Source organism: Phoca vitulina, unplaced genomic scaffold, assembly GCF_004348235.1.
Source record: "Phoca vitulina isolate PV1807 unplaced genomic scaffold, GSC_HSeal_1.0 scaffold71, whole genome shotgun sequence".
Lineage (NCBI taxonomy): Eukaryota > Metazoa > Chordata > Mammalia > Carnivora > Phocidae > Phoca > Phoca vitulina.
The window spans coordinates 5653452-5670185 of NW_022589774.1; the positions used below are offsets into that span (position 1 = coordinate 5653452).

Sequence of the window (16734 nt, forward strand, 5' to 3'; positions counted from 1 at the left end):
AATATCCATTCTCAGATTGTGCGTGCGTGTGTATACACGTGAATACGCGTGCGCGCACACACACAACTGAAATAATTAATTCCTTTATAGACTTTATCAAATTGTAATATCCATTCTCAGATTGTGCGTGCACGCGTATACACGTGTATACGCGTGCACACACACACACAACTGAAATAATTCATTCCTTTATAGATTTTATCAAATCGTAATATCCATTCTCAGATTGTGCGTGCGTGTGTATACACGTGTATACGTGTGCGCGCACACACACACACACACCTACGCACATATATTTTTTAATATATGAATTTGAAAAGGGACATTTAGTGTCCCCAGAGAAAACTAAAGCAAAGCTGAAAAGTGCTGTTCCAGCCCCGGGCCACCCTCTGGTCCTGCCTCCCAGCCCCAAGCTGCGCGTCCTCTGTTCCAGCCTCTGAGCCCTCTCCTGCCGCTGCTTCGTGGGAGGGCGTCGTGCGTTAGCTTGTGGCCCAGCAGGGGCTGGCCGTAGAAGGTGACTGCACCCCTCAGCACTGAGGTGCACTTTAATCACTGGGGACATATGTACGGTTGGGAAGTGTATTTTTGGTGTGCATCCTACATCTGGTCTAAATGCTAATTATGAGAATAGCTTTAGCAAGGCACTTATGCCTGATTTGACTTGAAAGAAAGGACTATGACCCATGCATCTTTCTTAACAACATGTAAGTTCACTTTTCTTCTCTAGGGATATTTCAGAGGGGAGGGAAAACTGGCAGAGAAATTGCTATGCAGTTTGGCTTGCACCCCATCCCCATCTCCCAGGAAGGAACAGTGATGACGCTGTCTTATAGGAGCCTTTGCTCCTGAAGAAACATACTCACACTTCCACAGTGAGAGGTGGAGGGTGGAGGGTGGAGGTAATCGAGCAACCAGGGGTCGTAGAACGTTGAAGCCTGAAGGAATTTGGAGTCATACACTGATCCAGTTGAGCTCCATGCAGAGGAAGAGACTAAGAGGCAAAGGAGTGAGTCTCCTACCCTTTAGAGTTAGTGAGGAGCTGTCTGTCCCTCCATCAGTTTTGAAAATTGTTGCTAGATTCTTATTCATTCTCTCCTTCTGCAGACACTGCTGAGGCATGTTACTACCTGGTCTGAGGTTGTCTGTAGATCATTCAGGACCTACTATGGTGCAGGGCACATAGTTCATGGTCTAGTACGTTTTGTTGAATGAATGAGAATCCTAATTTACTCTTACCTAATGTTGGTTGTGGGTCATTGGTTCATGGTAGTTGGTTAATGTCCTGATGACACAACAGGTTGGGGTACTTGAAGATGGCACAAAAAATAGTACATTACGTCTTCTGCATAGAAATGCCCAATACCTCAGACTTCAAAGGCTGTCCATTGTTCCAACCTGCAGCAATCTCTTTTTACGTTGAAAATTGTAAATACTGGTTGTAAATATGTTGAATTGCAAAAACCACAAATGAAACCCATCACAGCCTTTACTTCTCTGTGTGCCAAGATTTCTAAGCCTTTGACATTGGCCTTTTAATTTTATGGAAAATTGCCTTATTAATATTCCTAGATCAAAACAATTTCAGAGGAAAATGGTATAGGGTGAAACTCTTCTGTGTTTCTGAGAACTTTGCTGTCTGAATGTCTAGTCTGAACTCTGACTCCTGTTCTGCCACTCACTACTTACATGGCCTTGAGCAAGTTCTTAATCATTGACCTCTCCCTGAGCCTCAGTTTCCACATCTGTAAAATGGGTTATGTCAGAGCAGTTTTGCAGATTTATGAGAGTAAATATGTAGCACCTAGCATAGGGCCTGGCCCAGAAGAAGCGCTCAGTGGATGCTAGTTTTAAAAAGCCCATCTGGTGGCCTGAAACGTACCCATGCGGTCTCTCCAGTATGGAAGAGCATGGTTCTGGCCCATGGGGTGAAAGCGATCAGCGTGCATGCCTCACACCCAGCCTTCATAGCAGCTTGGCAGGAGCGGGGGTCTCAGCCTTTGCCACTGGCTTTGGGCAAGTCACTGCTCCTCTCTGACTTCAGGTTCATCATTTGAAAAGTAAAAAGACTGAGCCCCCTTCCAGTTCTGAAATCTTAGCTACAAAGGGAAAATACCCGCTGAATTGTCTCCCAGTAGACCAGGTGTTCCTCGAGGCAGATTTTGGCCTGTTCATCCTTCTGTGCCCAGTGCCCAGCCTGTAAGGGCTCTCAGTGAATGTCGGTAGAAAGAATGAATTTATGGAAAAACATAAAATTGGGGATATACAGTCCTCATTTGTACCTGCTTGCTCTAGGTTAGACTTCCACAAGCCTGAGAGTTGCTCGTGGCATTTTTCAATGTAACATTTCTTTTTAAGGCTGAGAAAGTCGCCAGTGGTTTATATGGGCTGAGACATGAAAGGCAGGCCTCTGTTCCTTAGCCTCAGGCCCTTGGCTCCTCTGCCTCTCGAGGGGATGGGCAGCAGTTAGATTAGCTGTGGCAGGGTTTTCCCATTTACCACCTCACCTCATGGGGTAGGTCCTGGATTAAGTGACTTCTTTTTTGTTAATGTTTTATTTACTGGAGTATAATAGGCGTACAATATTATGTTAGCTTCAGGTATACAACATAGTGATTCAGCACTGGTATACATTGAGAAATGGTCACTGCTCTAAGTCCAGTTATCATGTCACCTTACAAAGTTAATAAAATATTCTTGACTGTGTTCCCCATCCCATACATTACATCCTCATGGGTCATGGCTTCTTTTTTAACGGGAGAAAATCAAGGACAGAGGGTCTCCGTGATGGGCTCAAGATCACACGGCCAATCTGTGGCATAATTGGGATTGGACTCCAGGTGTCGTAACTCCAAACTTCAGTCCTTGGAGCCTTCACAGCTGTGGTGGCCTCAGGCCACTGTGCGTATGGGAGTAGGTCGGCTACACTAAAGGTGCTTCCTTCCTAACAGTTCTGCTTTTGTTTACACATGAGATTGATGGGTCAGTTTTGTTTGAGCCAAGGATACCTTGGCCAAAAGAAAGGTTTTTACATCCCTAAACTGGAACGTCCTAGTTAATTTGTATGTAAAAGGTCAAAATTAAAGAATGATTTCTATCCAAAGAGAAGCTTCAGCTCACCTGTTTCTTTCTCACCCTTTCTCACTGCAGGTTAACTGTAATGGCTTCACAGTTGAAGATGAAGAGCTTTCTCATTTGGGATCGGCAATATTTCCCGAGTAGGCTGAGTTTGACTTCACTTCTTTTCTTTTTTACTTACTTAACACTAATTAGATTTTTTTTTAATTTTTAAATAACCTAACTGCATGTGGCAGACATGAAACTCCAAGTGAATTAAGACACCTTTTTAATTCTGCCAGGTTTCAAAATACTTCCCATACATTTAAGGATCCAAAGGTAGTAGTTAAGAGAACAGTTGCTTGTTAAGTCCTGCTAGGTACGGAGCTATTATTAAAGAATATTTTATAGTGTGCATAGAGGGAACAGTCTGTACCCTGCCGAGAAATTTGCTTTTTGCGTATCTTTGGTTTTGGAAATCTTTGGGTTTCTTACACTCAAAGCGAAAACACTAATTGCCAACCAAGAATTGGCCATAGGCTAATGCAGAGACGATATGAGCTGCTTCTACATCTGCTTATTCTTGAAAAATACGAGTGTAGAAACAGCACAGTTTGGGGGGGGGAGACTCTGCTCAAGTAGCAAACTAGGAAAATTTCAGAGAACGACAGGATTTTTCTTTACTTCAGAAATACTCAAGTAATTCAAGAAAGGCTGGCCAGCTGACAAATGGAGATCTTTATAGCTCTGACTGTCATGGATTTGCCAAAAATGGCTTTGCCGTGGTGTCTGATGGAACGGGTATTTTCAGAATGCTTCAGTTCCCTGAAATCCAGCCCTCACTCCACAGGTGGAGCGAAGGAGCCCTCCCTGCATCCCCTCCCTGACTGAATCCACAGTGTAGATTGGCGAGGTTACTTAATATACACCACCCAAGCCTCTAGCTTTGGGCTGAAGCAGAGAAAGGGGACACCCATGCGTTTGCTGTGGATGACGTGTGAGCTCCTGGTGTGTGTGTGTGTGTGTGTGTGTGTGTGTGTCGCCGCCTGGATCTGCACATCACCCGGGTCTGAAAGATAGAGAAGCACCTGGACAGGCCCGTGTCTCCTGGGCACCTGCCGTAGGCTTTCCCGGCCAGTGCAACCAAAAGTTTATTCACGTGATATTGTCCCCATGGCCAAAATGGTGTCCTCAGCCGTTTGAATTCTGATAGTGAGGAAAGAAGTGTCTTGGGGAGAAGCCCTTGGGAAAAGGAAGGAGAAACTGAGAGAGGCCATCAGACCCTCTTTAGAAGGCTCTTCCTGACAACTTCAGACCTGAAAGAACGTGTCTGCTCTCAGTGTTTTCCAGACGAAGAGCAAGGGTCAGAATGGTGTTGTCTGAGGTTTTACCCAGCCCAGTGATGGCAGGAGAATGATGATACCAAGGGCATGAACTGTTTTAGGTTCTTCGCCTTGGTGAATTTCTTCCACCCTCATTGAAAGGATATCCAGGAGTCTGTCTTGAAATGAATTAATAGTTCTACAAAAGATTCTAGAAAGCGGCTTTTCCTTTAGTGACAACTTTCAGTGCATTTGTTTATCAGATTCCTCAGGGCCTGATTGCCTGTTGGTAAGCCAGGTGGGCTGTGCTGCATGGCGGGGGCGACCCTTCCCAAGGACAAGACAGGGGACTTGCTACGTGTTCTCCCAGGCCCGAGGCCAGCCACATAGCTCGCTCGCTCGGGCCAGTAGCACCTGGGAGGCGGAAGAGGACCGCTCCCTGTGGTGCTCGGCAAACCCGGGCCAGCTCACCCTTGTCGGGCCCTGCTGCCCTCTGCTCTTTTGTACTGGGGCAACCAGGAGCGGGCTTCTGGTTGCTGAGGGCTCAGGCAAGTGACCCTGGCCATGTTGCATATGGATGTGCGTGGCCACCTGAGCCCCAGTTTCCGGGCAGTTTTAATTGGGGGAAAAAAATCCCTTTGGGCAGAAATCACATCGGCATTGTGATTTCAAAGGCAGCATTTTCAGAGATCAAGCACTTTTTCCCTGTAGTTTAGAAATTTCTGTTCTCAGAACTTTGACCTTGATATAATCAGAAAGCTCCAAGCCCCTCACATAGGCGAGTCTCTCTGTCCTCTCCTCTGTCCCTGAAAAGCAGACAGTGACAGCGGGAGCAGTAATGTCCCAATTTTCCAGATGAGGAAATCCAGGTGCAGAGAGAGAGGCAGCTAGGTTCCTCGGGGCCTCTCCGGGCACCCCAGGCCCTGCCCGAGGAGGCTGGCCTCTCCCACAGAGGTGGTTTCCCGACAGCTGAAGAAAACACGTTGGACATAATCCACGAACAGAAGCCGCTTGGACCCGGCACCGCGTCTGCCCTGCGCGGTGTCCAGTGGAGGAGCCGTTTGCCGCGGCCGCTGGGCTTTCAGTCCTTCATCCCACAGGAGGGAATGGCGGTGGGATTCCTCGTCGCTGCTATTTTTATTGTTGTGTGGTTTTTTTGGGGGGGGGGGGGGTTTGGCCGAGATGTCACCATTTTGAATTGTGAATTTCGCTTTTCAATATTGTTAGAGACGTTAGATATGATATAGATACAGGCAGGACAACCACTTAGACTATGATGGCCAACTATTAGATTGTTTTTTAAACATCCTACAAAGATCCCCTTCCTGCAACTTACTAAGTAAATAGCCCAGATCGCCCAATCAGTCTGTCCTCCTTCTTGAGAAAATTGGGTTTTCTTTTCTGATTGACAGCGTTGCATTGATGAATCATAGCTGTTGCCCCAATGTCATTGTGACCTACAAGGGGACCTTGGCAGAAGTAAGAGCTGTACAGGAGATCAGCCCAGGAGAAGAGGTGAGTGTGCGGCCAGCGGCAGCCGGGGCCGTGGGTTTCCGCCTGTGGTTTTACAGGGCAGTCTGGAAGATTCCGTGTGGCAGCGCTGGGCAAGATGGGCTGGGAGTGAGCCCAGCAGCTGCACTGTTTCCAGCCTCGGGCCCTGCAGGTTAGTGATCAGGTTCATGACCCATGCCTTCGAGCCTCACGCTTTTGCCTTCCATTCGATGCTCCCCATTTCCATCTGTGGCCAAGAAAAAACAGGAAAGAATAAATTCGAGCTCAGTCCCTTACAAAGATTGATAGAGATTTACAGAGAAAGAACACTGCCAAAATACCACAGTGAAATTTTGGACGCTCCTAGGCATCTCTGTATTTCTACCACCAAACATTGAATTTGAGCTCTTTCTTTTTTAATTAGCAAATTTTGGCCTGTTTTTCTCCCCCCAGAAGGTCAATACCATTGTTATCTGAAAGAGAGAAAAGCCAGCCCAGCAGTAGCTAAAGAGTTAAAACTCCAAATGGACACATCAGCCTTGCACATGCTGTCAATTCCACATCTGACCTCCAGAGAGATCATTTTTTAGGAATGCGGTTCAGGTAGCTGGCCGTACACACCGACAGGGCGCGGGGAGGCAGTCTGTGGCCAAGAGGCCCCCTCCTAACTTAGGGACTTGGAGAAAGCCAGGTGTTCTGTCCCCCGCACAGTGATGCCCTCTCCTTTCCCAGGCCCTGCCTCCGTGACCACCTTCTAAGATGCCTCCAGAAGGCTCCAAACGGCTGCTTGGTGAATCGCTGGAGGATGCTGTGTGTTCTTAAGTAAATAATAAACTCCCTAGCAAGGACACATGAATTGGTAGGGAACATAATCACACAATTTCAATTTAATCGTCTTCAGTGCTATTTTAAGGTCCGTGTCTGGATATTTTCAATTTTAAATGCAGTGATCGGTGTGCTAAATGATCAAGGCCTTGGCTTCTCCAGAAGCTGTTAACCAACCCACAGCCAAACGGGGACCCGAAGGCCAGGGCACAGATGAGACTTTCTGCCCTTCGCTTAATTCATCATGACGAGGGTACCCTATTTTCGGTTGGGGCATCTTGGTTTCCAGATATCTTGCGACTACGCCGATGCCTCTTTTGTTAAAATACACAGTCTCAGTGGGTCAGAATGTAAGTCACCAGGCTCCAGGGCTCCCGTGGGGCCGGGTGGGGACTCCGCAGTCTGTCACCTAGACGGGCTCTGCCTCGGCTTGCGCAGCGACACTGAGCGGCCTCTGTCGCCATCTTCTGGGCCCTTGTGTTTGTTGCGCGATGTGTTCATCCGTCATGTCAAAGAAATGAGGAGGGAGGCCGGGTAGAGCTTGCTCCTGTTGGTTTGCCCTCCCGCGCTGACAGATCGGAAATGCGGTAACCTCGCGTTGGGCCAGTCACTGCCTTGGGGGAGACTTGCCCTTCAAAGAGGGTGTCAGATGAGCCGCGAGGTCTCCATTACTGCCCTTTGGGTTGGGAGCTTGGCTTGGCGGCGCCTGCAAGCACCCAGCCCTGTGCAAGTCCCCCCTGCCTGCCTGCCAGTGCCCGAGGTTACTGGCACGCTAACGGCTTTGTGACATCCATCTGTTCGGTCAGACATTTGCCTGATGGTGTGGGATGAGCAGCAAGTGCCGTCCCAGTGAGTAGATAATGGGCAGTTAAATGCCGGGCTCCTCCATATGCTCTAAGTCGCGGTTATAGACCCCGTTAGAAAAAAAGCAAAGACGGGAGGACCCAGCGAGCCCAAAGGCAAGACTTTTCCAAGTCCTCTGGCCCCGCTGGGTAAGGCAGCAGCATGCTGGTGTCCTAGAGGCTGTGTTTTGCCTCTGCGGACGTGCCCCAGCCTGCCCGGCCCAGCTTCTTGCTCCCTTGCCAGCTGAGTGCGATGTGTCCCTGCCACCCCTCCACCCAGCAAGGCGTTCAAGCTGGCCCAAGCTGTGAAAGAAACGAGGCTGAAGGAGAGCCGCGCAGACACAGACCCAGGCCAGTCTCAAGGATGAGTCGGGTCTGTGCATCTCCTCATGTGACGGGGCCATGCCCTTGCTGGGCATGCTTTCAGCCCTCCCCATTTACTGTTCTTGGGACTCCTTGATTCTCTAGAAGGCGGGAAGAGAGGCCCTTTCTCTCCAGCACAAGGAGGGGGACAAAACTAGGGGATTGCTGACTTAAAAGAATACGGGGTTTCGTTTTATTTTTTTAAGATTTTATTTATTTATTTGACAGAGAGACAGCGAGAGAGGGAACACAAGCAGGGGGAGTAGGAGAGGGAGAAGCAGGCTTCCCGCCGAGCAGGGAGCCCAATGCGGGGCTCATGACCTGAGCCGAAGGCAGACACTTAATGACTGAGTCACCCAAGCACCCCAAGAATTCGGGGTTTTAAAGGAAAGAGCCATCTCCCCAGCTGTGCCCTCCTCAGGGCCCATCCCTTTGGGTGTTTGCAGAGCCCCCCAGGAAGGAGAAGGAGCCAGCGTACCTGCGGCAGACAGCATTGTCCACTCTTTGGACCCCCTTAGGTATTCACCAGCTATATTGACCTCCTGTACCCCACAGAAGATAGGAACGACCGGCTAAGAGATTCTTACTTCTTTACCTGCCAGTGCCAGGAGTGTACCACCAAAGACAAGGTAGGCCCCCAATCGGGTAAAGGTGCCAACCATACCCTGCACCTCAGGACCTTGGTACCAGTTGAGTGCCCTGTCTGCCTGGGGGCGTCTCCTCCTACCCTTTAAACCCATCTTACTAAGACAGCTAGAGGGAAATCGAGTTATACCAGGTCTCTGTTCAAACCCTGATCCTCACAGCTGATGAAAACATTTGCATTACACCGTACAGGTAAGAGAAAGATTTGCCAAGTTGCTGTTTCTTGGAAAGAAATGTCTGCTCAGAAAAGAGGGGAGGGGAAAAGCACATGAGAGTTATTTTCAGGCTTTCCAGCCTGTTCGTCAGAATATGGAAAATTTTCTCTGGCATTACCCATGTTCTTTTGGCCGTGCTCCCCCTCCTCATTCTATTCTCTTGATTCATAGATGTGTGAACCCACAGATCTGCCCATAGCAAACATATTCTAAGTGTCCTGCCTAGATAAGGATTGTCTAGAAAATTCGTACTTTTGTTTGTTGTAAAAAGGTATTGGAGTACTGAATTTCTTAGATCCAGTGCCCGATTTCCTTGCATTCTTTTGCGACTTTAGAACGGGCAAGCCCCTATCTTTGCATAGGAAAGTAGACTATTTGAGAGGTTTCCCCCTCAGTGTAGTTTCCGTGGGAGGTAACACCTTGCACCTGTGGACATCTCCCTCAGGATAAGGCCAAGGTGGAAATCCGGAAGCTCAGTGATCCCCCAAAGGCAGAAACTATCCGTGACATGGTCAGATATGCACGCAACGTCATCGAGGAGTTCCGGAGGGCCAAGCACTACAAATATATCCTTTACAACTGTCCAGAAGTTTACTGCCCCTCACCTGCAGGAGGTGCTGGAGAGCTGGGAGGAGGGAGTGGAAGAAGGGTGAGCATGGGATTCTGACCGTGAAAGGAGGAATGTCTTCTGGCAGATGTGGACAGAGTAACTGACCGCCCATGACTTGGCGTCAACCGCATCCAAGTTGTGTGGTGTTGATTTCATCTGACTTCTCCTTGTTTCACTAGTGTGGTCAGGAGCTGGATGTGGTAGAAGAGTTTAATGGTCAAAAGCTATGAAGGAGAGTTCCTTGAAGGCCCGCATTGTTTGGGTGTCGTACTCTAGGCAAGCACAGTACCGAGGGCTTTGTGTATTACATTATTGCCATCCCCGTGTAACAGATGGGAACAGACTCCTGGATAGCAAGTATTGTACCCAAGGGACAGAGCTCACCAGGATTTTTGCCCCAGGTCTGCTGACTACCATAATCCATATTCTTAACCACTACATTATAGCATTTTCTTAGGTTGAAAAGGCATCACATTTACACTGGGGGAAGAACTAAAAGCAGCAGAGGAAATTGAGAGAGGCACAATTTTTTTTTTTCCCCTCAGTCTAAAAAGGAACTTTCCCATAGTGGGGACTTCTTCCTTAAAAATGCTTCAACTAAAGTGCTGAGCTTGGGTGAATGAGGTTGAAGATTTATGATCCTAAACATTGTTTACAGCTGAACCCAAGGTCTGTTCCCTGTGGCTAAAATTTTTCAGTCGTTCAATAGTTGAGGTCTTCAGTTTTTCCCGAAGTTTGTTTCTTTAAGAAAAATATGATTCTTGTAGAAAAAATATTTTCCTTTCACTTTTGCTTGGGTTTCTGTAATTTACTTTTTCAGAGGGTGAGGGTAGGGGCAGAATGGATGGAATAATTCCTTGAACCCAGCCTTGGGCAGTCTCCCAAGTCACCAGAGCCTGTGGTTTCCTTGACTCCAGAGCACCCCCTAGTGAGCTGCTGGAGATCTGCGAGCTCAGCCAGGAGAAGATGGGCTCCGTGTTTGAGGACAGCAATGTGTACATGCTGCACATGATGTACCAGGCCATGGGCGTCTGCCTGTACATGCAGGACTGGGAAGGAGCCCTGCGATATGGACAGAAAATCATTAAGCCCTACAGGTGATTGCAATGGCTGTTCTCATCATCTTAGCAGGGACTGGAATTTGGTGATTTGGAACGCTGTTTTTGTTTTCCAACTGTCCTGTGTTGGAACATGCCTAGAACAGCTTTCCCGTTCTGCACCCACACCTGGAGCACAGGTGCAGGCTGCTGTTCCCTCCGCCGTTTGGAAGAGACACCTGTGGGGGCAGGCTGAGGTTATGAAGGGGGTGCCGGGCAGGAGCCCTGCCAGGACCTGTCCAGGGTGCTGTAGCAAAGTAGTTAATTCCCATCAGTATTAAGAAGCCACCATCGTGTTTGTTTTCCATCCCATGCCTTCCAAGTTAAACACACTTATGCATTGGTAAGTGGTGGTCTCACATCCCTGCTTTTCCATCGTTAGTCACACCATCCCCTTCCTGTGCTTTTGGAAATTGCAGCCCAGTTTGCAAATGGGGACATGCTAGGACCATTGCGTTGGCTCTGGTTATCCATTATCCCCCACCTCCCACCCCTAGCTCTGAATAAAGCAAGTTGGATTTTAGCTTACAGTAATAATGGGTATCAGCCCCGGGGAAGTTTCCTGTCGAGAGGGTTTTTAAACCTTAAAGTGTGTGACAGATGGAGGTTGTGGCCGTGTCCTCCGGCCCTGATTAGCCATTTCAGGGCTGGGATGGCCTAGATCTTACCAGTGGGGCCCTTGTTAAACACATTCACATTGTACATTTACAGGGTCTCCCCAAGACCCAAGTGGCCCAGAATCTCTGGGCATTAGACCTGAGATCCCTGTGCCCCAGAAGCACCCCAGGTGTCTCTAGTGGATTTGAGAAGCCCTCAGCACTCCCTCCCGTTCTAAGGTTGGGGACTGTAAAGTTTGTATCCCGTCTGGATTTCCACGGCCTTCCACTTACCCTGCCTTGCCTGGATTGGCCATCAGGGGGAGCTCAAGGGAAGCCAGCTCCTAAAATCTGCTCTTGGAAACAATTTGCTGCATCACAGAGGCTCTCAAAGCCTGTCTTTTTCCTGGGGTGGGTGAGGAAAGCCTCTGGTCTTATGCAAACTGCCCTCTGTGAGATCTGGAGGGAGGGGATGAGAGAGACAGAAAGAATGAGATCATCTTAGTTTTGTGGTCCCTCTCCCAGCAGGGCCTTGCTCTCCTGGACCCTTCCCAGCTCTGGCCTTCTGTGGGGCCCCTGGGGCCATGGCTTCTTCCAGGCAGCATGATGCCGCCTGCCCAGGAATATAGCCAGAATGTGCCTCTTCTAGGTGGCTTTTGAGGGTAGAGCAGTACAGACCAGTCTGTAAGTCAACACCTACACACACACACACGCATTCTCTCTCCCCGCATCCGTTCTCACCCATGAGCTGCCTCCTGGTCTCTTTCCCTGGCAGGCCCTAGCCGGCAGCCCTGTGAAAACCGGAGAGAGAATACCTGCTGTGTATAAAGCCCTCTCCTGGACAACAGAGAAAGCTTACCTAAGAAGAAGAAGGTGTTCTGACTTCAGAGAGCTGGCAGCTTTGCTAAACCAACTGATACCATAGAGTGTGACAGAAAGCTGGGGTCTTGAGACACACGGGGGTGTGGATTTTTAGGTGTACTGTCTTTTTAATATGAGGGGATAGGCCTAGTGTCTTCATAAATAGGGGCTTCACTTTAAAAGATGTTTTCCCAGTGCCCTGCTCTGGGTACACTAAAACAAAAATCTGGGACTGGGATTGGATGTCGTGTTTATCAATGTTTTTGTGTAGGATTTCCCCTGCAGTTTTTCTGTAGCTTTTCAGAAACACACAAACTGCGTGAAAGGAAGAGCCTCTGGGGTGCTTAGACAGGGTCGAGCTGTCCACACTTGCCCCCCCTGCACTTGCGAGGGCTCGGAGGAGTCTGGCTGCGGTGGGGAGCGGGCCGTGGGCTCGGCAGCCGTGGGCTCGCTGCGCCTGGCCTGCAGCTGCTTGGGAGCCTTGGTCAAGTGGCCTGTTACCTTCTCTCTCACTGCAGCAAGCACTACCCTCTGTACTCCCTCAACGTGGCCTCCATGTGGCTGAAGCTGGGGAGGCTGTACATGGGCCTGGAAGACAAAGCTGCTGGAGAGAAAGCCCTGAAGAAGGTACGTCTGCATTGTGGGGCTGGGGGGCCCGGTGCCCCACGGCCCCTTTTTCCTTCATCCCCTGCCTTCCCACCTGATAGCGCCGAGTGACTGAAGTCCTAGAGACTTGACTGGCTCTTGAGCCACCTCTGGTCAGAGAGGCGGGAGGGGGCGGACTGGGCAGGTCAGAGTAGGGCAAGTGATTGAGCCTTTGCCTTGTCTGCACCCAGGCCCTCCTTCTGTGCCCATCGAGAGGGGCTGGCTGCCCTTCTGGGCACAGCCCATGACTGGGGAGAAGGGGGTATCGCCCCCATCCCACGTGAAGCCCTGGAAGTGGACAGAGGCCACGGGGTGGGTCAGGAGACCGCGGTGAGGGAATCTTCCATTTGTCTGTCCTTCGGATTATAATTATGCACTTGGGAGTTTCTAAAATGTACTTAACAACCGTCTTCACTGTTCATCCAGTACCAGTTACATGCCAGGACCTTCATGTGTGTTTTTTCTTTTAATTTCTTACAAAAATGAGATAGATTTTCCTGATGGAAAAATTGAGATTCCTACAGGCTAAGGCCTTCCTTCAGACTGGGGTCTTTCTGAGTTGAAAGCGTCCACTCCACTCACCCAGGCTGTGGCCCACACCCGGGGCAGACCAGGCTGCTGGGCAGCGTTGGCCTCCCTCGGTGTCCACAGCTGCCCTGTGCGGGCGACGGGGCAGGGCCCTGACCTGGTACCTGACCGGAGCTCAGATTCACCATCCTGAATTTTTTTTTTTTTTTTTTTAAGATTTTATTTATTTGACAGAGAGAGACACAGCGAGAGAGGAAACACAAGCAGGGGGAGTGGGAGAGGGAGAAGCAGGCTTCCCACCAAACAGGGAGCCCGATGCGGGGCTCTATCCCAGGACCCTGGGACCATGACCTGAGTCGAAGGCAGACGCTTAACGACTGAGCCACCCAGGCGCCCCCACCATCCTGAATATTGATTCTCGTTCTTTATGTGGAAGTTAGCAGTTGATGAAATGTAATCTTTGAGACAGTCTGTTGAGTCCTGTAAGAGAATGTCTGTGAAAGTTCGGGCCAGATTCCGTGTCTCTTCCCAGTAGACTACTTGGGAAGATGGTATAAGGTCCCACATCCCAAATGGAAGGGTCCGGGCCCGACTAGGCCAGAAGTATGACCTAAGTATATCCTTTCCTGTTTTTAAACCATAGAATTTACCTCCTAAGACAACAGATTTACTGTCTTGGTGAACTGAGGGAAAACTGACCAGTTGGGTCACAGCTGCAAGGTGCTGGTAGGTAATGAGGTACAAGATCAGTGAAGGACACAGGAGATCTGAGCAAGGAGTGGGAGTGATGAACACAGAGGGGCCGGAGCAGGGGAGGCATTTGAAACAGGACCTTCCTGAAGGCTCACGCTGTTCTTTGGCCTGCCTCCTGTTGGTTTGAGATCAATGAAGTGAATGGTATAAATGAAAGGATTGTCCATCAGAGTCACAGGCCATCAAAACTTCCCTGTTTGGAGAGTGGAAATAATTTTTCTATCTGTGAGTAACATAGTTGAATACAAAAAAGCAAAAATAAACTTGTGCAGATAACATTTGGGATATGCTTCCTATATGTCGGACCCTATTCTAAACACTTTATGTGTACTAACAACTCTGAGAGGTAGGCCTCCTTCCTATTTTGCAGATGAGGAAAATAGGCACAGAGTAGTTAAGCAAATTGCCCAAGGTCACACATCGAGGAAATGATGGAGCCCCTGGCAACTCTTGCACTTTATATTGCCCAACTGTGAAGAAGCCTTATTATAAATATGTTCTCTCCAGCTTCCTCTCAGGAAACCTGCAACTACTTTTAAGTTTTTTTAAAGAATATGCATTACAAGGAAAACACGCGCTTTTTGAAAGGGAAGAACGGTTTCATCATGTCTTACGGATTAGCGGTGTAAACTAAAATCAAAATAGGTTTGGTGTGAAGTTCTCTGTTCCAGCACTGCCTGTTTCCTTGGTTGAGCACAGCCAAATAATTCTATCCCTAAAGCGTTTCTTACTGCAGTCTCTGGGATGTCATGAAATCAATTTCTCTGTATCATTTCTTCAGCTAGAGTAGAATAATGTTTTATTCAGCGGTACAGACTGGATGACTAGTTGGTTAGCAGATAATCTTGTCTACTTAAAAAAAAAAAAAAAAAGGGAAAAGAAAAGAAAAAAAGCCAGGCCCTGGAGGAGGACGGGGCTCTAGGGTGTCCCGTGCTGTGAAGCAGAGCAGTCTGGCTGGGGTTACGTTGGCCCAGGGTGCAGGCGAAGGGGACTGCCTCCAGGCTCTCACCCCTTCACTTGTCTCTCTCTCTCCTAGGCCATCGCCATCATGGAAGTGGCTCACGGCAAAGATCATCCGTACATTTCTGAGATCAAACAGGAAATTGAAAGCCCCTGAAACTACGCCAACACGTTCGTTTTTATTTAAATGCTAGTGCAGAAGCCTTCAAGGATTTGAATATTTCCAGGCGTACACATGACTCTTGCATTTCTGTAAAATCGCTGGAATGAAAACACCTACTTGCCCTTAAACCTCACACATGGCTTACCTGAAGTTGGTCTTAATCTTTACTCTTAGTACCAAAATAATTTCTGAATGCTTTCATTGCCCTAAGAGATAATGACATGGTTTCATTTGTTATCCTAGACTTTGGACAGATTGAGTTTTAAAAGAATGCGATTATTTTTCCCTTCATGCCTATTATAACGTTCTGAACACTGGAATGATGAGGGAGAATAAAAAAGGTAACGGTATTTGAAGTTTGTCTTTTCTTCTGTCTGCGGGGAGGAGCTCACCATGGCGGTGGGAGCTGGGTCCAGGAGGGGCAGTCACCCCTGCTCTCCATCGGGGTTCAGCCTGCACTGGCTCTCCGGGCTCAGTGACCTTGGAGGAAGAAAGGAGGTGCAATGAAGTGACCTGAGTGCCCCACCCTGGCAGGGGAATGCGGCTGTTTCGAGTCTTCGGTCTAGTATCTGAAATCCCTTTAATGCATAAAGGTGCCTTGCTTCACTTTCTTGGCTTCCCCCCGCCACCCGCCCTCCCCATCTGTCTGAAAGCAGACTTTCCATTCCTCATTCTGTTGGTTGTTCTCATGCAGGACTCTCCTTGTTTGGAAGCCCTCCAGGGTAAGCTGGAGAAGGAAAAAAAATTTTTCCTTACCAACTCTGTGTTATTGAGCAAACACTGATCCGTCCCCGCGCGGCCAGCAGGAATCCGGCTTCCCACAGCCCGGAGGGCAGCAACCTGGGCGCTGTTTGCTAGCAACCGCCGCGGAGGACCCGACCCAGCCCTCCTGCACCCCCCAGGACGCCCTGTTTCCTGGAGGAGGTTCCTGAGTCCAAAGAGAGGAACTTCCCCACTGGTAATAATTAAAGCCTGCTGGAGTTTACACTTGAGCTTTCCTCCATATTCATGAGCTGCAAGCAGCTCAGCTGCAATTCGGTACATTATCCTTCCGGGCTCATCGACACACACCCCCGTGCACACATCTCAGACGTACATGCGTGTCTCACACACACGGTTAACTGCACACAGTGGGGATTCAGCAGGCAGAATGCATGCTCTTGTTCAGTTAAGTGCAATAAGATGCTTCTTGAACACCTACTGTGTGCAAAACTCTCTCTCCAAGAGCGGATAGATGAGCACTGCACGGGTCCTGCCTCCAGGGAGTTTAGTGTTTGAAGAATGCTAATTGACTCTGTAGTTAAGCCTAAAAGAAGCTTAGCAGCCCCCCCCCCCCCGCCCCGCACCTCTGTAGGTTTTATAAATGTAATGTAATGTAATATTTTCTCAAAAAATGTAAATAATACTGGAAAAAAGTAAGCTGTTCTTTCTTCTTCTCCAGTCCGATTCTCCAGAGGTGACCCCTGGAAACCGTGTGCTGATGTGGTCCCAGTTCTCCCCACGCCCATGTAAGGTACATACGGAAACAGATGAGAAAAACGAAGGCAGAATGGCCACTGACCTATATTATTTTGTGATCTCGGTCTCTGACTTAACAAGATGGACCTCTTTTCATTCCAGCATTTGCAGATTTGCTTCATCCTTTTCCGAGTCAGAACATTGCACTGAATGTGTCATAATTTACTCGTTCTGTTTACGGACACGTGGTTTTTCCCAGGTTGCTGTCACTTTGAACAGTGCCACAGGGCACAGTCTTCGATGTGG

General features: G+C 48.8%; 1 protein-coding gene across 4 annotated transcripts in view; it reads left to right on the forward strand.

Moving 5' to 3' along the window:
- SMYD2 (SET and MYND domain containing 2) overlaps positions 1 to 15326 on the forward strand; it is a 49031-nt gene extending 33705 nt beyond the window's left edge. For all 4 annotated transcript variants that reach the window (XM_032393123.1, XM_032393122.1, XM_032393125.1 and 1 more), the window contains 7 exons: positions 3148 to 3215; positions 5789 to 5891; positions 8416 to 8526; positions 9203 to 9323; positions 10290 to 10464; positions 12440 to 12548; positions 14884 to 15326. In XM_032393123.1, the coding sequence (XP_032249014.1) occupies positions 3148 to 3215; positions 5789 to 5891; positions 8416 to 8526; positions 9203 to 9323; positions 10290 to 10464; positions 12440 to 12548; positions 14884 to 14964 (768 nt within the window). In that variant the 3' untranslated portion in view covers positions 14965 to 15326. The remainder of the gene's footprint in view (positions 1 to 3147; positions 3216 to 5788; positions 5892 to 8415; positions 8527 to 9202; positions 9324 to 10289; positions 10465 to 12439; positions 12549 to 14883) is intronic.
- The last annotated feature ends 1408 nt before the right edge of the window (positions 15327 to 16734 follow it).